The 22,153-nt window shown below is 47.1% G+C and overlaps 1 protein-coding gene across 1 annotated transcript in view; it reads right to left on the reverse strand.

Annotated features, from left to right (window-relative positions):
- Window positions 1-963: 963 nt before the first annotated feature.
- PLG (plasminogen) overlaps window positions 964-22,153 on the reverse strand; it is a gene marked incomplete at both ends in the record, with an annotated part of 43,130 nt that continues 21,940 nt past the window's right edge. Inside the window, 10 exons of the mRNA XM_080700802.1 lie at window positions 964-1,125; window positions 1,682-1,827; window positions 5,527-5,633; window positions 7,595-7,735; window positions 8,156-8,230; window positions 9,822-9,942; window positions 13,035-13,128; window positions 15,391-15,539; window positions 16,002-16,183; window positions 20,697-20,856. Of these exons, the coding sequence (XP_080556928.1) occupies window positions 964-1,125; window positions 1,682-1,827; window positions 5,527-5,633; window positions 7,595-7,735; window positions 8,156-8,230; window positions 9,822-9,942; window positions 13,035-13,128; window positions 15,391-15,539; window positions 16,002-16,183; window positions 20,697-20,856 (1,337 nt within the window). The remainder of the gene's footprint in view (window positions 1,126-1,681; window positions 1,828-5,526; window positions 5,634-7,594; window positions 7,736-8,155; window positions 8,231-9,821; window positions 9,943-13,034; window positions 13,129-15,390; window positions 15,540-16,001; window positions 16,184-20,696; window positions 20,857-22,153) is intronic.

Genomic DNA, 22,153 nt, shown 5'->3' on the forward strand with positions numbered 1-22,153 from the left:
CCATTCACGGACACTAGTGGCTTTGCTTTACTTGGCATTCTTTGCTGGGAGGTGGCCAATGCCCTTTGATACTGTCACCTTTGAATTGTATTTTAAGTGATATTTTGTTTGGTAACAATAAAAGTTTTTAAATTGTTAAAACACATGTCACTGAAAAATGCTATTTCTACCTCACAGCCGATGTTGTGTGTTTCCAAACCAGGCCAATTACTCATGAAAAACGAGTGGTCCACCTTCAGCATCACTGTGTTGCCCCTTTACACGCTTCTGGCACCATTCCTACAGGCAGATGTGACCGAGGATAATACTCAGATTCCTAGCTGGCCTTGTATTACACGGCCATTGCCCGGTTCCCACCACAATCTACAACTCTACACCCTGTCCCCTGGGCTGGGCTAAAGTCAAGTCGTCAGTAACAGATTACATTCCCAAGAATAGAACATGTTCTCCCAACTCCCCATATGTGTGGCAACTTAAAAACATTCAAGTCAGTGCCAGCAAGAAAGACATTAAAGATGTGTGTCAGACCATCTTGAGTTTCCCAGGTCAGATGCACGGGGGACTTCCTGGGGCTGCGCGGCTGTCTGCCCTGTGATCCTACAGGCTTCCCAGTACTGCTCCTGACGAATGCGAGCTAAGTCACGTCAGTCTGTTTATTTAGAATTGGTAGGATGAATGCAAAGCATGAAAATATTGAAGATATCACCCTCCAAAATTAAAGTAAGTACAGAGTTGTTTTCAACAAATGTCAAAGTTATGTTGCCTTATTATTACAGAATCCAGCAGTCCATGGACAGGAAAAATGTATCCACAATAATACAAAAAAATACTGAGGGTTGGAGGAAGAGGGTAGCGAAGTACTGTGCCTTAGTTTGATTACTGTCAATTATTTCTGAGCATTTTAAATTCGGGAGCAGTGTTCCAGCTTCTGGGGAAGTTGATGCTTCTCCATCTCCCAGACAATTAATTGCTTCTCATGACTGCTTCGATCCAAGTCACAAACCTTGAAACACGAACGTAGACACCAGGCTTGTTGGGGCGTGCACAGCCAAGGCCCCAAGAAGTGACTCCTTGTATGATGTATTTGTCTTTCTCGAAGCAAACCAGAGGTCCTCCGCTGTCACCCTAGACAGAGGGAAGGCAAAGTACACGTGAGGATTAAGCAGCCTTTTATTATGGGATGTCACCCTTCCTCCATCCATATGTAAGTTTCCCCAGTATTTGAAATCAGAAATGATTGATATATCATTTGAACAGCTGTAGCTGCAAGTATTTAGCAAAGTGTGTTCAGCAAAAACACACTATTTTACTTTCCCTGGGAAATAATCCTTTGTGAATACTTTCCCCATTCCTTTTTGCAGTTTCTTTCATACCCGACTAGCCTGAGCACAGCTGTAAAGTGGTGCACTCTCCATCCTGGACCCCAGAGCCCCGTTCCCACCTAGCAGCCCACAGGGAGGTCAGTGGCCTGTGGAGGCGACGCCCTGATCCCAGCCTGAGAAATTGCCCAGATTTTCTGCATATTCATCCCAGGGCAGACCCGAGGGGTTCTCAGCAGCGCTGGGATTGGGGCCTTGAGTTGGTAAATCCTTCTTGACTTTACCACCTTGGGACTGAAATATCCAAGGAGCTGAGACAGGCCAGCCCAAGACCAACTTGGGTCTCTCTAGTCTTTTCTTACCTGGCAGCTGTCAATGCCGCCAGCCAAATCCCCAGCACAGAGCTCCGTTGATTTGACTCTTCCGTTCAGATACTCGAAGCGATTGCACACTTTATTCTCAATCACGGGGAGCTGGGCTTCCTTGAGAAGGCCAGCGCCAAAAGTCCCTGTGTTTAAATTAGAGAAACAATTACCGGATCCGACACATGTCCATGAGGAAACTTCTAGAACAACAGAGCTCCGCTGAGAGCTCCTTTGTTTGTGTGCGCGGCTGGAGAGCACAAGGAGCCGGCCCTAGTACTGTTAGAACTGCTGCTGGGCCTTGAAGGCATAAACATCATGTAAGGTGGTATGCTCCCGAAGCCTGCATTTAACAGTCGGGCTTCACCATGGTGTTTGGGCGTTTGTGGTTTGTTTACTTTTTACTTTTCCTTTAAAACTGTGCACAAATAATTGTTGAAGATGTAATGAGAGTTTGAGAAATACAATTGTTGTTTTTATGTTCTTTTTTCAGGCTTTTTATACTTCATTTACCGCCCATATCATTGTACAATTTCAAATCCTGTATATGTATATATGTATATATGTATATATGTATATATAATATATTCACACATGAGAGACAGCACACTACAGTCTTCTTCTCATGTTTGGCTGGGCAGTGGCTGCTTGATGACCCATGAGGTTTCCTTTTGGAATAATGGTCATACAACATTGGTAATGTAGTCAGTACCACTCAGTTGTATCCTCCAAATTGGTTAAAATAATTTTATATTGTGTATATTGAGTAGCTATCGTTTACTGAGAATTACGCTTTTCAGGCCCACGCTGGTAAGATGGTGTGGCGCCGGCACTTTGACGAGTCCTGCTGCTTGGTCAGGAGACCCCAGGCTGGAGAGCGCTTGCCGTTTGCCTTGAACTCTGGCCTGTGGAGTCGCTGCCCAGGTACTTCGCCCCCACGCCTGCCAGCCCCTGCCCTGCCCCCGCTGCTCTGCGTCTCTGTTCACACAGCTCATTCTTATTCTGTGTTAACTTTCTTAAGTCTAAGTTCCCAGAAACTATAGAGACATGTTTAGGGCTCCTAGTGGCATTCCCACATTATTTTCTAAAAGGATATAACACTGTGAAATGCCACTAGAAAATAAATTCACCACACCCTTATAAGTATTGCTATTATAATATTTTAAAACATTATAAGCCAGCGTGGCGGCACACACCTATCATGCCAGTACTAGGGAAGCGGAGACAGGGGGATCACAGGTTTGAAGCTGGCCTCAGCCACCTAGGAAGCGCCTCAGCAACTCAGCGAGACCCTGTTTCAAAATTAAAAAGGGCTGGAGTTGTAGCTCAAAGACACAATGACCCTGAGTTCAATCCCCAGTACCTAATAATGATAATAATACCTTTTAGAAATACTAGTTAAATAAAAGAAAACATTAGCTACTATAATAGGTGACAACTGTCCAAGTTCATTTTAATCCATATTTCTTTGATGTTTAAGGAGAAGGAACATTATTCTATATGCTTGTTTTACCAGTTGTATTTCTTTTTGTGAAAACCTGATTTTTTTCTTTGTGTGTATGTGTATGTATGTGCGTGTGTGTGTGTGTGTGTGTGTGTGTGTGTGTGCGCGCGCGCGCACGTGCTTTGCCAAATTGAAATAGAGCATTGGCAAGATTGCCAAAGGAAATGCTGCTTTCCCAGATGGACACACCCAGTATTTTCACAGATAATCTAGATTTTGCAAGCCCAACTTTCACCAAAGTTTTGCAACAAATCTTTGCAAAGCTAGGGTCAGAAGAGCACAGAAAGGGTACCCTGTGCTTCCCCTTGAGACTCTGACAACCCAGGTGGTCTTCATGAGGTTCAGAAAGTTCATGGTCACTCTGGAGATCACAGGGCCCACGGGAAGTTTGTGTCCATGTCGGGCTTCACAGTCCAGCTCAGCCCCGGCCGCAGAACTGCCTGGCAGGAAGGCCTGGCCAGGAAAGCTTGGGGCTTGGGGGCCGGAGGGAGGTTTGATTGGAGTGCATCAGTGGAGGGAGTGCCTATCTCAACAATATCTTGTGTATAACAGTCAGTCCGAATGGTGCTGCTCTTGTTAGCTGCTTTCTGAGCAAGACAGACAACAGCCAGACACAGTGAAAAACCTTCAGGAAGTTCCTGAGGTCTGTGTGCAGGTGCTGCCATCCTGTGGCCGAAGCAGAGAAAGGTGCTGGTGACTGCAAGACCAAAACTGGCGGGGAGGTGAGGGGGAGGCAGCAAGCAAAGTCCAGCAGAAGGACCCCTGCACGCACCAGGGGAGGGGAAATGAGGCTGGCCTGGAAGAGCCCCTCCTCTGGGTTGGGAATATCAAAGTCAGGGGAAGCCTAGAGACCTGAAGGGAAGGAAGAGGGGAGGGAGGGTTTGATCTTACATTGAGAAACAGAACACTGATTGGTCAGTCATCATTGCCGTGGGAAATTGAGTAGGTAGGCCTATGTTTTGTTATGTGACTGCTCCTAGTTAGTGAATATTCTGAGAATCGCACTCCTAGTAGATGTGTGACAAGAGCAGGAGAGCCCGGGAGCCAAGTGCAGGGTGGTAGTTGGAAATACATGGGTGAGAGATGGGTGGGGACAGACAAACCAGTGGCTGGGATTGAGGGTCAGGGACTATTGGATTCCATCAGGGAAACCACACATGTGTTATGTGATGCTTATTGGTGGTGGTGGTGGTGGTGATGGTGGTGGTGGTGGTGGAGGTGCTAATGGTGGACTAAACCCAGGCCCATTCTACCCCCAAGCTACACCTTCACCCTTTTTTATTTTTTATTTGTTTTTAAAAGAGTCTCAGCTGGGTATAGTGGCACATGCTTGAAATCCCAGAATTTTAGAGGCCGAGACAGGAGGATCATGATTAGCAGACAGCCTCAGCCCTTTGCAACTCAGTGAGACCCTATTTCAAAACAAAGAATAAAAAATAGGGCTGGGAGTATCTCTCAGAGGTAGAATGCCTCTGGGTTCTATCCCCAGTACCACAAGATAAATAAATAAACAAACAAATAAACATGGTCTCACTAGGTTGCTTAAAGCCTCAGTAAGTTGCCAAGACTATCCTCCAACCCACGATCTATCCTCCTGTCTCAGGGATTACAGGCATGCACTACCACGCCCAGCTCCTGTACCTCGATTTTTTAAATGCAAAAGACTGGGTACACCTGACACCTCCATACGGTACACTTTGATGGTCAAGTTGACCCTTCCTTGGCCGTGGTACCCTAAATTATTCAGCAGTGCAGGAAAGGGGAGTGGGAGATCAAGGAGATGAGGTTTCAAAAGCAGGAGGAAGAGCACCAAGAGGGAAGCCAGGCTTGAAATGAATGAGACCAGTGCCTTTAATCTTTTTTTAAGCCACAAAATCTTTTTTGAAATGAAAGGTCCATCCAGGTGATACTCCGCCCCGCATGAAGGTCTTCTTCTACACCCTTGCCTCATCAACCAGTACAAGTGCAATCCTATGGCCTGGGTCCTGGGCTCTCCTTTTCCAGAAGCCAGCCATGTTTGGGAACGCTGTAAGTATAGCTAACTTCATATGAAAAAATCACCTCCCACCTTTAGCGTGTGGGCTATGGCAAAACCTTCCTACCTGAGGGAGCAACATTAACCTTGCAATTATGGTGTTAGAGACTCAAGGAAACAGTCCCCTCCCCATGTCCCTTGATAGACTGATTATGGAGACATGGGCTGGTGCTCAGACAAAATCAGGAGGGGCTGGACCACATTATCACATAGGGGGTTTTGTGCAGTTTTCTTTAAAACGCTCCTGTATGGTGTAAGCTGTAGAGTGACGTTAACTGATCGTGTGGACCCCGGAATTCATCTCACCTTGAGTTTCTCCCCAGCCAGTGATGTAACATTCTGTCCGGTCAGCAACCACATAATTTGGGGGCGGCAGACATGCTGGGATCACTTTGCTGGTGATGACAGCTGGGCTGAAAGGGAAACGTGAAGAGTCAGCCCGCAGCCCTGCCGGAGCATCTCCCATTTGTGTGCCGATCACCCACATCCAGATGCTGCCTGCCTCGAGACCCCAGAACCCCATGAGCTGGTGCGCCCCACTTCGCTGACACAGGGAGCAGCTTTTCATTCTCTCACGTTTTGCTATGAACTCACTCAACAATATAAGGTTTCATTTTAGCAGCATCGGTGGTGTACAAGACGCTTGGGACTGTCGCCTGCATCTGGTCGGGATCTCATACCAAGCACATCCTTTTACGTTAATTCCTGGGGCATCAGTCAGCAGGTGGAACCTCTAGCTGAAGTGTGCCGTCAGGCTGTAGTAACAGCAAAGCTTGCGTGGCCAACACGAGCTACTCTCTCCTTTTAGATCCTCACTTCCATCCAGAAATGTTACCGGATCAGTTTTAAGGATCCAGGAAAATGCTGGATACGGAGGACAGGTTGGGAAATAAGCTTTCTGCCTAAGTCAAATGCGCTTGTTTTCAAAGGACCGTCACATGCTGCCAGCTCTAGGGACTCTCAAACATTAGAGATTTGATGTTTAAACCTGATTCTGCTTTAGTGAATCCAGGGAGAAAAACAGTCAGAAATTAAAGATATAAAATATGAAATGAGAAGCAGGCACACTTTCCCAGAGGCACCAGAATCCCACACCACGGGTTCCTTCATGGCGCACTTGGACACTCAGGCCTTGGGGTGAGGGGAATGTGAACCCCCAGCAGCCTATCACAGGACATTTCCAGGCCCCCAAATTTACCAGATTATTTGCTTAAGCCATTATATCACGCCGACAAGTCTCCAGGGACCATGAAGAGAGGAGACCTTGTACTGATATATTTGCTGTTCTCATTGGGGAACATAAAGAAAATCAACTACATTTTAGGCTAAGCCATGAGAGGTCCCTTTCCCCTCCCTAGAGCACTGAAACATCCCACGACAACAGCTCTCAGTTTACAGATCCAGAAAAATCTCCCTGCATTTCTGGCCAGGCCTAGAGGAGTAGGCATGGACTCCTGGCCGCAGCCTCGTCACATGGTCATCTGGAACCCTCAGGCTCAGCTAAAGCACTTCATGCCTGCTGCCCGTCCCAAATGTGCCCTTCTCAAAACAGATGCTGGTGAGCCGTCCCCCACCCCCACCCCCCGGGGACCTATCTCCAAACATTCCTAATCTCATGACATAAGCAAATTTAGCACTGAGTGGTTTTTTTTTTTAAGCAAGAAAAAAAGCCACAGAAGGTGGTGATGATATAGTTTGCCTTTGTTTGTACATGTTTTGCTTTGTTTTTTACATTGTTGTTGTTTTTAAGTGATTTGAAATACATAATCGTGTTTGATTCTCTCAAACATGTTTTGTGAAGGGAGACTCCTCAGCCTGAAATTAGTTCAAATTGTTCTCTGGTCATGGTCACGAAAGCACATTTGCTGGTGGATATTAAATTTTAGGGGTTACAGGGAGGCTCAGATTTCAATTCATTCTTTTGCTACAGGGGGAAACTGAGTCCTGGGTACCTTTTCCAGGACCACAGCTGGTATGAGGCAGGACTGGAGCTGAGTTCTGATTTTCTTGTGTTTGTTTGTTTGTTTGTTTGTGCTAGGGATTGAATTCAGGGGCATTCTACTTGCAAGCTACACACCCAGACCTTTTATTTTTTTATTTTGAAACATGGTCTCACTAAGTGGCTGAGAAGCTTCCTAAGTTACTGAGACTGGCCTCACTCCTGTGATCCTGGGACTACGGGCGTGCACCGCCATGCGTGGCTACTGAGTCCTAGTTTTCTGATGGAGTTTGATGTTGTTCCTCCAAGCCCTGTGCCTTCCATATCACAGTGGTCCCTCTCTGCTACCACTACATGGTTATGGCTCCTAAAACTCAGGTCTGAGACAAACATCTTCACTCGGTTGCAGGTAGGAGCCACAGGGCCCGGCCGTACCTGCTCAGCTTCAGCAGGGCGATGTCTGCTCGGGTGGGTTCCAAGAACAGCCTCGCCACTTCAATTTCCTGAACATCTGATTCAAGATTCACCTCGTTGTGTGCACCCAGGATCACCTTGTATGAGGAAGGTCTTGAAGACCTAGCAAAAGCAATGAAGTCACAAGCAAAGTACGGCCCAGCCCACCCACTGGGTGCTCTTTGCCGTAGAGATGTCATGGCCCCTCGTGACCCACAGCCACCAGAACCAATGACCTCAGAGTGACGAGAAACACAATGCACGATTTTCCCAGAACTGGCACTGCGGGGTCAGAGACCGATGCCTGTTGCTGTGACCACTCTGTCCTGCTGTCAATCCTGCCCCCCAAATCTCCCACCCCGGGGCTCCCTTCTGCAGAGCCTCTCTAGCAACACTTATCTCTCATCCAGTGACCCTGGCAGTTGTATCACTGCCGTCTGCACACGCACCCTGGGCACAGGTGTCCCTATCATAGAAGGCAGGCAGGCAGGGAGGAGGGAGGAAGTCTAGGGCAAGGCCTATGTCCGCTGTCCCCGAACATACCTCTCCAAGCAGTGAGCAGCAGTCAACACCCACTCTGGGGATATTAAAGTGCCCCCACAGAAGTGCTGTCCAAATCTGAAATGAAAAAAAAGAAGATGCCAGGATTTTAGTTCCAATCCAATGGCTCCTCCTGTTCCATTGTACAGAGAACCAGAAAGACACAAGCATTCAATTTTGATAATGTCACTGTTCTCCAAAGAAAAGGCTGCCAGCCCCTTATCCAGATGGTTGGACCTCGGGATCACGCTTCAGCAGTGGGATTTTCCAAAAGGTTCCATCTACACCACTCTTTAAGATGACTGGGGGGGGGGGGGCTTCAGGGCACACCCCCACTGGACACCAAAGCTCCTGGCTCCAACAGGAGTCCTGCGTCCACAACCCTGCCCCATAAGCCCCGGACCCCACCAGAAGCCCCCAGCCAAGGCCTTCCCTTGAGGTCTTCTCATTCCTTTTGGACAAAATGTGTGCTAAATGATTTTTGTATGTATCTGTACAGTACTGGGGATTGAACCCAGGGACAGTCTACCTCCCAGCTACACCCCTAACCTGATTTTCTTCATTTATTTTGAAATAGTTGTGGAGGGCCTCACTAAGTTGCTGAGGCTGACCATGACCTTCAGTCTTCCTTTATTGGCCTCCCAAGTGCTGGGATTACAAGAGTATGCCACCAGGCCCAGCTCAAAATGATCTTGATGAATCCTTCTACAAGGGTCATAGGTCATCCCAAACAGCAGTGTTTCATAGACGTCACCTGATATCCTGACATCTTACCTGGAAACTTTATTTTGGGGGGACATCATTAAAATCTCTTAGCACATAGGACTCATAGACAAACAGTGGCTCATAATAGAGGAGTCAGTCCAAACCAGATTGTAATGAAAGAATATAGTGAGTGTATATCAGGCACATTAATAAACCAGTCAAAAATAAGCCATTGCAATTTGGGAAAGAATGGATTCATCATGTGTGGAACGCTCAGGCTTCATATAGCAAGGAATTACCCAACAATAAGGTCAAGAAAACCCCACTCAACAACAGAGTGTAACAGAATGTCATCGTGTTTATGAGCCTGCAAGGGGAGGCTGTGGCGTGAGGAGAGCATCGAATGCACGCTCTCTGGTGTCCAGGAGAGACAGGAGCCAACCAGCCAGCAGACAAGCCTGCTTCCTACGTGTGCTTCAGAAGAAATGCCCAGGAAAACTGCACGGATTATCAAAGGCTTGCGCCACTGAAGGAGAGCCCCTACGGCCTGGATCAGCAGCCTCTGTCCTAAATTCAGTGTTGCACAAAAGCATTGTTGAAAGTGTGTATAGCTAATACCCTGTGGATAATTTTGTCCTGGCCCCCACCCACACACACAAAATGCCATATTTCTAAACACACCCCTTTCTCTTTGCTTAATAACGAGCCAGTGGGTATCTATAAATCCACAAAGCAATATCAAAGCGTGGTGTGTCTACCGATGCCAATGGCAGGAGCCCAGTGTTTTCTAAAAAGTCTAGTATGAGTCATTTTTGGAATGGAGAACCTAGAAATTATTTTTTCTAATTTTCACAACTTTATTTACTCCTCAGAAGAATCTAGAGGCAAGCTCTGGGTTTGGTGTGAAGGTTTTACGGGGCTCCCCAGGGAGGGCGGGATACACTGTCCCTGAGAAAGTTCCTACCTTGTTCGTAGACTGATCTGCCAGGGCCAGGAGTGCGGGTGGGCCACGCACCCGCCCACAACCCTTCCAGGGCATTTCTTGGGCTCCACTTTAGGTTTCCCACAGTCAAAGGAAGGCGATGCTGCGATAGAATGTGGGGGAAGTCGCATTGGGGTCAAAGGTGTCACCTCTGTCATTAATCCAAGAGAAACAGGCTCAGGGCCCAGCACTGAAATTACGACGGCCGCGGCCCCCACTAAATAGAACAGTCATATGCAACTTGTAGAACATTTTCTCCAGTTTTCCCAAGTGGTAGTGAACAACACAGAATCCTCTACTTTGAAAGAATATAAATATTTTTACTATTGAAGGGAGTGATCAAATAAACAAGCATAATTTGGCATTAGAAGGAGCTCTTTTCTGAGCGGGCCTTGATTGACACAGATGGTTATTTGTTGTTTTTATTCTGACCATGATAACATCACCAATAATCAATCATGAAGCCAGGCATGGTGTCTTCATGATTATAATCCCAGCATTTGGGAGGCTGAGACAAGAGGAATACAGTCCACAGACAGCCTCAGCTACTACTTAGGTAAGCCCTTTGCAACTCAGTGAGACCTTGTTTCAAAATAAAAAATAAGCCGGGCGTAGTGGCACACGCTTGTAATCCCCGCGCTTGGGAGGCTGAGACAGGAGGATCACACAGGTTCGAAGCCAGCCTCAGCTACTTAGGCTCTCAGCAACTTAGTGAGACCCTGTTTCCAAATAAAATATAAAATAAGTGTGGGAGTATAGCCCGGAGGTAGAAAGCCTTTGGGTTCCACCCCCAGTACCACCAAAAAACAAAATAAAAAAAAAAAAATAGGACTGGGGGTATAGCTTGGAGGTAGAATGCCCCAGGTTCCATCCCCAGTACCACACACCCGTGATTCCTTTAGATCCAACTAAACCAAGAAGATTCCTGAAGACCACAATACATCATTGCTGCTGAAAGGCACTAATGGTAATTGTATTTCACGTGAATCTGTGTGTGTGTGTGTGTGTGTGTGTGAGAGAGAGAGAGAGAGAGAGAGAGAGAATGATTGAGTGATGGAGTGATCATTGATTGCAGGCAGCAGATCAGTATCCTACGTTGAAACGAAGCCTTCACAGCCAGCTTCGGCATGGCTGCCCCAGAGCCTCCTGACCTCCTGGTGCCCTATGGATGTGTTCACACCCTCGCCCTCCTCTGCCTTTATTCTCTCCCACCTCTGCCTGCTTTCCCCTCATTAGACCAGCCTGAAAGGTTCCGGAGAGTCGGGTAGGTGTCCCGTCTTCGGTAACCCCACCAATGGACTACAAAGGATGTTCAAAACCACTTCTCTGGTCTGGGGCCCTTCAATATCTTTAGAAATACAAATGTAAAAAGACATTCTCTCTCTCTCTCTCTTTTTTTTTTTTTTTTTTTTTTTTTTTTGGTGGTACTGGGATTCCTGGAAGCCCTTCTACTTCCGGGCTATATTCCCAGACCTATTTTATACTTCTTTTTTTTTTTTTTGAAACGGTCTCTTAAGCCAGCGAATCTGGCTTTGAATGTGCGCCATCCTCCTGTCTCCATCTCCCAAGCACGGGGATTACAAGCGTGTGCCACCATGCCTGGCTAAAGACATTCCTTCTGTCTTAATCAACCAGAGATTCTACACTCCAGAGCAGGTAAAACCCAGGTTTTCCAAATAACTCTCCCTTGGCCCTGGCCTGTTTTGAGCATCTGTATCTAGAGGCTTTTTGCAAAAGCAGAGTGTGGTGTAGTGAGTTCATCCCCTAGTGCTGGGTTCAGCTTCTGCTACTGGACCTCAAGCTTAACAGACATGCAAAAATGGACCAAAAATATATGTATTTTACATATGTATTAAAAATATATGTGCTGAAAAAAATAACTACAGAGATGACAGCACTCTGGTCATTGCTATTCAAAATAAAACTGAAAAGTTTTATTTACTTAATTTATTATTTGTGCTAAATATGTAGATAGAAATTAGAGTTGCTAAAATTATTCAACAAAAAGTAGATAATTTAAATAAATAGAAGTAGATAAATAATAATGTGTTTAAGGTGGGCATTCTTTCAGGGTTTTTTGTTTTGTTTTTTGCAGTACTGAAGATGGAACCCAGGGGCATTCTATCTCTGAGATATACCTCTAGTCCTTTTTTCTTTTTTTCAGTACTGGGGATGGAACCCAGGGGCATTCTACCTCAAACTATACCCCCAGCCCTATTATTTTTATTCTTTATTTTGAAACAGGGTCTCACTGAGTTGCAAAGGGCCTCACTAAGTAGCTGAGGCTGTTGGAGAACCACAATCCTCCAGTCTCAGCCTCCCAAATGCTGGGATTACAAGTGTGCGCCACCACAGCGGGCACATTTTTTTTTTTTTTAAGGAAAATTTTACTGAGTATCAGACCCAAGGGCATTTTACCTCCTGGCTGCACCCCAGTCCTTTTTATGTATTTTTAATTTTGAAGCAGCATCTAAGTTGCTGAGATTCTCATTAAATTACCGAGGCTGGCCTTGGATCTGCAGTTCTCCTACCTCACGTTCCCAAGTACTAGGATTACAAGCAGGCACGGCTGTTTCCCAGTCTTTTAAGAACTACAGTCATGCCTGGCTATTATCCCAGTCTTTTAAGAACTAGTGTCAACTTCCTTTCTCTGATCCAGGTCACTTCCTCTCTTCAAGAGGAGAATCTTGGAGTTATAATGAAGGAGCCCAACAAATTGCCTCTAGAGTCAGGGAGAGGCTGATGTCTAGGAATCCTAGCAGGAAGGAAATATGGAGTAATTCAGAGCCGCACTGCTTTTCACTGATTCTTGGGAAGACAGTGTAGAGGGTTTCAGTGTGTATTCGTGTTTTCTTTCTGACTTCTCAGCTGCTGAAGGTTCCTACCCAGGCGACTAGCCGGACTCTGAAGGGCTGTGCGGGACTGTGCAGGTCACCGCTAAGCTTGCTTTTTGGGGATTCACTCTTTAGTTTACTCAAGTGACGTGAGCGCCTGTGTGTGGTGGTGAGCGTGTGTTTCCCTAACAAATGCCACCGCAGGAGCTCAGATTCAAGATGTCCGTGACGAGCACTCAGCTCAGAGCCACTTTATAGGCTGGGGGTATTTTTTTAAAGGTCTATATTAAGGAAAGAATCACTTCATTTATTTAAGAAGTAGTCCCTACACTCTGCCCCCCCCAAAAAAAAAGCAACTTACCACACTGTGGGACATCACAGTAGTCGAAGAGTTTTCTTGGGTTCATCGTGTAGCACCAGGGACCATTGACGTCTCCGTCGGGGTTGCGGCAGTACTGAAAAGAGGCCGCATGCATGTGAGATGTGGGCAAGAAAGGACGAGGGCCCCTGACATAGACATCTCACCCCTGTCCTTACAGGATGGAAGGCAGAGTTTCTTTTTCTTCTTATTTTCTTTCATTCTCTCTTTTTTTCTTTCTTCTTTTGGCAAAATTATTTGCTTGGATGTTTACAAACCAAATCACTCTTGGTCATGTCTCCTTACTCAAAAGTGACTCCAGCCATGAGGCTGCAGCCCCTGGGCAGAGGTGGCAACCCTGACAGGTCTGAAAGTAGAGAATCTACAAAGAGGAAAATCCTCTAGGAACCCGGCTTGGCAGAGGTACCAGAGCCCGAGCCACGGGGGACAGTAGGCTATTACTGACTCATCGTGTCCCTGACTGGTTCAGCAGTCCCCTCATCTATACCTGATGAAGCCTCTTTGCTGGTGATTGAGAAACACTTATTTCCAGCTGGGTGTGGTGCTCACCCTTGTAATCCCAGGACTTGGGAGGCTGACAGGAGGATCCCAGGTTCACATCCAGTCTCAGCTACTTAGTGAGGCCCTCTGCAACTTAGGGAGAGCTTGTTTCAAAATAAAGAATAAAAAAAAAAAATAGGGCTGGGGGTGTAGCTCAAACATAGAATGCCCCTCTGTTCAATCCTCAGTACCAAAAAAGAAACACTTGTTCCCACAGCTTGTGTACCCTCCTTGAACCAAGCCCCAGAAAGGCAGAGCCTTCCTCCTGCTCTCTGTGGTACTGTGATCTAATACATGTCTGTTTGGCGTCTGACTCATGGCTTCTGACACACAGCTCCTAAGTCCTTGGCAGTTTTCGAAGTGAGACCATCTAACACCAAACATCCAAATGTCTTTTCCAGGGCCATTTGTTGTTCCAGTGAGGCGACTCTTGATGGGCTCCTGGGTGGCCTCAGAAGGATGGGACTCTGATCTCCAAGGATGGGAGAGGGGCTGAAGGGCCAGTGCATCAGCAAAGGTCAATGTGGTAATGAGCAAGGCCAGTGTAAACAAACCTCTCCCCTCACCCCCTCCAAAAAGAAACCTAAAAGGATTGGGTCCAGAGATTCCAGACAGCTAAATGTGGGCACACCCAGAAGGTGGCAAGCCCAGAGTGGCCGGGAGGCTCCCAGCCCCTCCCACCGGGGCCGCCTCTGCCACTCTTCACCTGGTGGCTGGTCGCCTGTCTCCTTTGTATGGCCTTTATGAGAAATGGACAAATGTAAGCACTGTGATTCCCTAAGTCCTGTGAGGTGCTCTAAAACCTGAATCCAAAGGAGGGGTCGTGAGAGCCCAAATCATGGCAGTCGGTAGCGCCGGTCGCAGCCTGGGGCAGCCCAATCTAGCGGGACCGACCCCTCACCCTGCTGGATCCGACCCTGTCTCCAGCAGCATCAGAACTGAGTTAAGCCGCAGGGCAGTGGAGCTGGCGGGGACTCGCTTAGTGTGTGGGGAGAAGCCCACGGACCTGGTGTCAGGATTGTGTTGAGTGTGACGGAGTGGAAAGGTACTTTAGATTTGCCTAGATCCTATGTCCTGTGCACGTGCCCTGGCACCTCGCAGGGAGGGTGTGAGGCAAGGGGAGCTCCAATGGCACATTCAAGTGTTTACATTCAAGGTTGTGGGTATTTCTTGTTTTTGTTTCTTTGTTTGTTTTTGCATACTGAGGAGGAACGCAGGAGCATTCTACCTCTGAGCTACAACCCAGCCCTATTTTTTTTTTTATTATTTACTCATTTATTGTGGTACTGGGGATGGAACCCAGGGGCACTCACCTCTGAGCTACACTCCCACCCCTATTTTTTATTCTTTATTTTGAAACAGAGTCTCATTGAGTTGCAAAATCCTCACTAAGTAGCCGAGGCTGTCCTTGAACCAGGATCCTCCTGTCTCAGCCTCCCAATGCTGGGATTACAAGTGTGTAACACCATGCCCAGCTCACATTCAAGTTTTTTCCTGAAAAATTGGACCAACATGTCATGAACGACATGTCTGATCGCTAGGACCTAGAGGACAACAGAGACTAGAAGCCATGCATGCACAGAACCTCGGAAGATGGAGAGGCCCCCAGACACACGAGGATATAGAGGTCTGCTCACCAGGTCCAGTCAGTCCCCTGAAGTCTCTTTCTTTTCCTCCTCTCCTTTGCCATCCCCCAACGCCAAAGACCAGTCTAGGCTGACTTTCTATAGGACCAATTCTGTTCAAATATTGAACGGTAGGTAGAAGGCAAAATAAAATCCAAGTCAAAGTGGCTTACATTTGCTTCCAGACCCGCCCGGGGGTTGGTCTCTGGAGTGAAAATGTTGTGTCTGTGGGGCTCCTGGGCGGCCCACGCCTGGCACGGCGTGCCGGTCACCGTGGTGGCCTTCTTGCCCCGATATGCTTTGCCATTCCCAAACATGCAGTCTAGGAAAGAAAGAGGGTGGTTATGTGGCACAACGTACACCCTGGGGACAGAGAATAAGTATAGTCCTGTTGGTTGCCCCCAAGAGAACAGACTCTGGCCACATCTCCTAAGACACCGGAATGCTGAAGACCACAGCAAACACTGCCCAACTTAAGAAGTTATCAGAAACGCTTTGGAGCTTGGGGACAATCACAAATTTAGCTGGAAAGAATTTGGGCTAGGATGCCAAAATGGCCCAGTTTTACAAGAAAGTGAGTGGGAACGCCCCAGAGGATTTGTCCACGTCCTAAGGAAGCTGACCACCCATGTTCCCAGCCTGGCTCCCCAGGGACAACACCCAGGCTCCTTCCTGTGGCCGACCTCCAACCACACCCCCTTCCCTGGCACGGAACAGCTCCATCACTCCGCCTCCTCCCACCCCAGCATCCAGGCGTGCAGATGTCCAGCCCCAGACCTCTCACCCGGTTCAGAAGTGGTCTGCACGCTCAGAACGGGGGCGGCAGTGGCAGGTCTCTCGGCAGTCCCTGCTGACTCCGAGCACCTCTTCAGGTTACAGAACTCCCACCTGACGCTCGGGTCAGTGGTGAAACACCAGGGACCCTTGTCACCGTCCGGATTCCTGCAGTAGTTCATGGTCAAGCCACTGTAAATCCAAGAACAATAGGGTCAGCAGAGATGGGAAAGAATCGGCTCCCTCTGGAGTCTGTTAGAGCAAAGTGTGAACAAGTGATTTTGAGATATTCCCAGTAAGGGTCCAGCAAGAATGCCACAGCATACATTGTTCCTCAGAATCAAAAGAAATGCATGCAGCCAGATGAGGTGGCGCATGTCTGTAACCCTGGCACTTAGGAGGCTGCGACAGGAGGATCCCAGGTTCAAGGACAGCCTCAGCAGTGTAGTGAGACTCTCGGCAACCTAGGGAGACCCTGTTTAAAAACAAAAAATAAAAAGTGCTATGGGTATAGCTCAGAGGTAGAATGTACACATGCGCACACACACACACACACACACACACACACACACACACAGATATGTAAGTTAGGAAAAAAACTTATTACCTTATGACCTCAAGGAAGCAACAACATATAAGATGATAACATCCCCAGCCCCGCTCTCTAAGTTTGTTTACTCATAAAATAGCTATAATGCTCTACATGTATAATTTTGAAGTTTTTGAAAATAATGTCACTATAATATTGATCGAGTGGGCCGAGTGTGCTGGGGTTCAGAAGACCTCTGGCAGCGGGCCTGGAAAGCGCGTGCCTAGGCAGGGCCGCCTCGGCAGGCTGTGTCCGTGGGCAGGAGTCCTCCCCGCTCGTGGTCCCAGGGCCTGAAGAGGGGAGGGGAGATTCTAGTGGACGAGGGGCTCTGAGCGGCATATGGAGGCGTAGGAAGCAGAAAAAAATAGAGGAAGAGACACACAGGCGAGGATCCTGGGGGTACTGGAGGACTCTGCCCCACTCGGGGCTCCCAAGAAATGTGCCCCAACCTCCCAGCGTGCAACCCTGTGCAGTTCAGATGCATGGCGCCTGCAGGGACAGTGAACAATGCCACAGGCTACACTGCGTCTGTAGACACCAGAGAAGCCGCAGGTCTCAAGCCCAGGTTCATGACTGGAGGTCCATCCTTCCTCCCTCCCTTCCTCCCTTCCTTTCTTCCTTTCTCCCTTTCTCACTTCCTTCTTCCCTTCCTTCCTTCCTTCCTTCCTTTCTCCCTTCCTTCCTTTTGACTCTTAAATTGACCAGTGTTCCTCCTTCTCTATTTTCTGTAAGAGATTGTAAAGAATCGCTATCACTTCCTTTTTAAAATTTTTTGGGGAGTGCTAGAGATGGAACCCAGGGGTTTTCTACATCTGGTTACACTCCCAGACCTATTTTATATTTTGATTTGGAAACAGGGTCTCGCTAAGTTGCTGAGAGCCTCACTAAGTAGTCAAGGCTGGCTTTGAACCTGCGCAATCCTCCTGTCTCAGCCTCCCAAGTACTGGGATTACAAGCGTGTGCCACCATGTCCGGCTCTATCATTTCTTCCTTAGATAAACTGGTAATATTTACCAGTGAAATCATCTGGACTTGAAGTTTTCTCTGTGAGAAGGTTTTTGATATTAATATATATTATATGTAAGTGCATTAAAAATAGTCATATATTTTAATAATTATCAGACTATTTCAAAATTCAATTTATTCAGTGTCTGATTTGCTTATTTACTCCTAAGAAATGACTCCATTTTATATAAGTAGTATAATGTATTAAGGTAGAGTCGTTTTAGTGTCTTATTATGCCTTGATATCTGTAAGATTCTGTAGTGATACCTTCTCCCTCTCTCTGCTTTTTTATTTATTTTTTGCAGGTCTGGGGATGGAACCCAGGGGCATTCGACCTCCGAGCTACACCCCCTGCCCTATTTTTTATTCTTTATTTTGAAACCGGGTCTCACTGAGTTGCAGAGGGTCTCACTAAGTAGCTGAGGCTGTCTGCGAACCGCTATCCTCCAAGTCTCAGCCTCCCGAATGCTGGGATTACAAGCGTGCGCCACCACGCCCAGCCTCTCCCTTCCTCATCTATTCCAGGTGTGGGTAATTGTGTTCTCGTCTTCTCTCAGGTTCAGCTTAGCCAGAGGTTTATCATTTCTTCAAAGAACTTTTTGTTTCATTGATTCAATTGTTTATTTTCTTTTGCATTCATTTTCATTGATTTTTATAATTTTCTTTTTTCTGCTTACCCTGGAATTTTTTCATTTTTTCTCTTTTCCTTTTTTAGATTCTTATTTTGTTATCGTGGATCAACACCTATCAAAGTCTTTGCTCTCAGAACTCTTTGCACTCTTAAAAAGTATTGAGGTTATCCAGGTCTGGTGGTTTGCAGTCTGTAATCTCAGTTCTTGTAAGGTTGAGACGGGAGGATTACATTTTTGAGCCTCAGCAACTTCATGAGACTTTGTTTCAAATAAAAAATGAAATAGGACTGGGATGTACCTCAGAGGTGGAATGCCTCTGAGTTCAATCTCCAGTACCACAAAAACGAAAATAGAATACACAATCACACATTCCAGGAGCCATCAGAGATATGGTTTTGCCAATCATTACATGGCCTCTGCACACTGGTTAACAGATGAAAACAAACAGGGCAAATAAAATAAATAAATTATATATATATATATATATTGTGTTTTTTTGTTTGTTTTGTTTTTGTTTTTGGTGGTACTGGGGTTCCTGGAAGCCCTTCTACTTCCGGGCTACACTCCCAGATCTATTTTTACGTTTTTATTTGGAAACAGGGTCTCCTAAGCCAGCGCGCGCGGCTGGCTTCGAACCTGCACGATCCTCCTGTCTCTGCCTCCCAAGCGCGGGGATTACAAGCGTGCGCCACCACGCCCGGCTTAAACTGACTGTGTTTTAACCTCATAGGATTTCTGGAGGAACCTCGGGGATCCCGAGTTTTCCAGACCACACTTTGACAACTCCTGGCTTAAATCACTGACTTTTTAATGTTTCTATTTTCTAATAGCAGTATTTAAAGTTGTAAAACCCTAAAACATAAAGTCATATCCCACAACTTTTGATATATTGTGTTTTAGTACCATTCAGTTCAAAACATTTCTACATTTCCTTGTGATTTCTTCTTTGACTCGCAGATTATTTAGAAGTGTGTTGTTTAACTTCCAAGTGCTTGGGAATTTCCCAAACGTTTCAATCCTTAGTAATAAAAAATAATTCAGGCCATCTGTGGTGGCACACCTGTAATCTCATTATGTGGGAGGCTGAAACAGGAAGACTGCAAGTTTGAAGCCAGCCTCAGTAACTTAGTAAGGCTCCCAGCAACTTGATGAGACCATTTTCAAATAAGCAATGAAATCAGCCTGAGGGGGTAGCTTGGAGGTAGGACACATCTGAGTTCAATCTCTGGCACCATTTAAAACAATTCACAAGATGGCGTGTGCCGGCGTGTGAGATCTAGAATCCCCACTAGCTCACCTTCCCTACGGTGATCCTCCCTCCCGCTTCTTCTTGCCCTGTGTTCTCTGCGCAGTCTCTCCCTGTGTGCATGCAGCCTGCTATTCAGCCAGAGACTGAGGGGCTTCTATGCATACTGCTGGAGCCCTTCCCTCCACAGCGCCCCTCTCACTCTTCCTCAGCCTAGAAGCTCGCAGCTGCTCGGTAATGCTGAAATACGGCCTCTTTCCGCAGTTCAGCAAGATGGCTCTGGCTCTGCTCTGGCTCCCCTCCATGCACTCTAGAGCAGGAAGAAAGCCAGGGACCTGGCCTGGCCTCGCTTGTTTTTCTTTCTAGAAGGCCTCATTCTTGTGCCGCCCGTTATGTCAGGTGAAAACAATCTTTTCCATATAGGTGAAGGTCATTTATGGCAGAAAGGTTGCTCTGGTCAGACCTGCCTGCTGTCCGTCCGCCCTCCTGCCCATTTGACCTGTCAGCGCCGGGTGCTCCTGACTCCTCCTGCCTGGCTCTCCCAGCAACCCGCAGCCCTCAGACCACTAGAGCTCAGGACCCGGCGCATCCGTACAGGTGAGATTAGATAGAGATGTAGATATGGATGTAGTGTAAATATTGACTGGTGACCCAAAACGCTAAGGCAAACCCAGGCAGAAATTTGATGGGAGAACAGATTCCATGGTTGAAAGATTGCATCAGACTTTAGTGGGTGTTGGGGATGGTGCTGTTTTAAAGCTTTTTTTTTAGTACTGGGGATAGAAACCAGGGGCATTCTACTTCAGAGCTTCACCCCCAGCCCTATTTTTCATTCTTTATTTTGAAACAAGGTCTCACTGCGTTGCCAAGAACCTCACTCTTAGCTGAGGCTGTCCGCGAACCTGGATCCTCCTTTCCCAGCCTCCTGAATGCTGGGATTTCAAGCGTGCACCACCACATCCAGCTTGTTTCAAAGCTTTTGATCATTTGTTCTCTGGAGCCTTCCACTAGCATCATCCCACCACCTCCATATAACCTCCTCCTCTGCTTCTACAAAACTACTCAGGGAAGTTAGCTAGCCTGTGACTTGAAAAGCACAGTTCCAGAGACAGCTTTGCTCCCCATCCTGGATCCAAGAGAAATGTGGTCCTAAGGACTTAGCTGAAAGCACAGCTCATCTACCAAAAGTGAAGCTAGCTAGTGCTCCTCCTGTGGATGAAGTCAGAGACATACGCATTGGGGAAGTTTTCTGGGGTCTTCTGGTGCCGATGCGGCCTCATAGATGACCAGGACTGGCATTTCTTTCCGGTGATCGTGGTGGACGACGTGCCTCGGTAACTCTGCCCGTCGCCCTGGTAGCACTCCTGCACCACGGGGGTTTGCTCAGGTGGTGCTGAAATCAAAAGAGAAGAAATCAGCTGAAAAATGGCGGAGCAGAGACTCGCGAAGCAAATCTGTAACACAGACGGAAAGTAGTCCACGGTCTCTGGGGATTACCCTGTTCTCTTCCCATGTTGGCAGGAAGATGGATGTGAGAAACAGAACAAAACGCCGACGCTGAAGAGATTCGGGACAGGTTAGGACTTTCAGGGCCTCGCTTTTCTTGGAAATGTTTAATTTATAACTCGGAAGGGGCCGGGCGTGGCGGCGCACGCTTGTAATCCTCGCACTTGGGAGGCTGAGACAGGAGGATCACGGGTTCGAAGCCAGCCTCAACTACTTAGTGAGGCTCTCAGCAACTTAGTGAGACCCTGTTTCCAAATAACATATAAAAGGTCTGGGACTATAGCCCGGAGGTAGAAAGCCCCTGGGTTCCAACCCCAGTACCACCAAATAAACTCAGAAAGGTAAAAGCTCGGGGTGCTTGTAACTGGGAACCACACCCATTGGGCAAGCTCTTTGTTAAAGGACCCTTCTGCTCTTCTGGGTGTTCACGAGAACAACAGGGCAGCAGCCCAGAAGGTGCAGACTACAGGTCCATGGGGGCGGACAGGAAACTATTCTGCGTTCCTCCAGAGACTGCGTTCTTACAAAGACAGAGCCTTGGGCTTCTGGCAGGAAAAAGAAATGCTCCTGCACCTCGGACCACAGGAAAGGTCCAGTGCTGCTCAGGGATGAGCATGTCTGGAAGCCATCAGATCAGGGTTGGGAAATAACCAGGATAAATGTGTTTAAAGATTTTCTGGTAAAGGTGGACGATGTGTGTGTGTGTGTGTGTGTGTGTGTGTGTGTGTGTGTGTGTGTGAATATGTGGAGAACTCCAGCAATGAGGTGGAAACTAGAAAAAAAGGTCAAACAGAAATACTGCAAAATTGTGTGTGTGTGTGTGTGTGTGTGTGTGTGTGTGTGTTTACTAGGGAATGAAACCAGGGGTGTTTACCTCTAAGTGACACCATCCACTCTATTTTTTTATTCTTGAAACAGGGTCTCACTAAGTTGCTAAGGGTCTTGCTAAGTTGCTGAGGCTGGTATTGAACGTGTGATCCTCCTGCCTTAGCCTTCCAAGTACTAGGATTACAGGCATGCACCACCACACCTGGCCTGTGAAACATTTGTTATAGAAATCATTATTTCAGAGATAAATAACTCCATCAACAGGCTGAGCAACAGACAAGACACAACAAAAGAAACAGCAAAGTTGCAAACAGGTTAAGAGAAAATTTCCAAATTGACGCAAAAAAGAAAAATGA

This window comes from Muscardinus avellanarius (assembly GCF_963383645.1).
Source record: "Muscardinus avellanarius genome assembly, chromosome: 8".
Lineage (NCBI taxonomy): Eukaryota > Metazoa > Chordata > Mammalia > Rodentia > Gliridae > Muscardinus > Muscardinus avellanarius.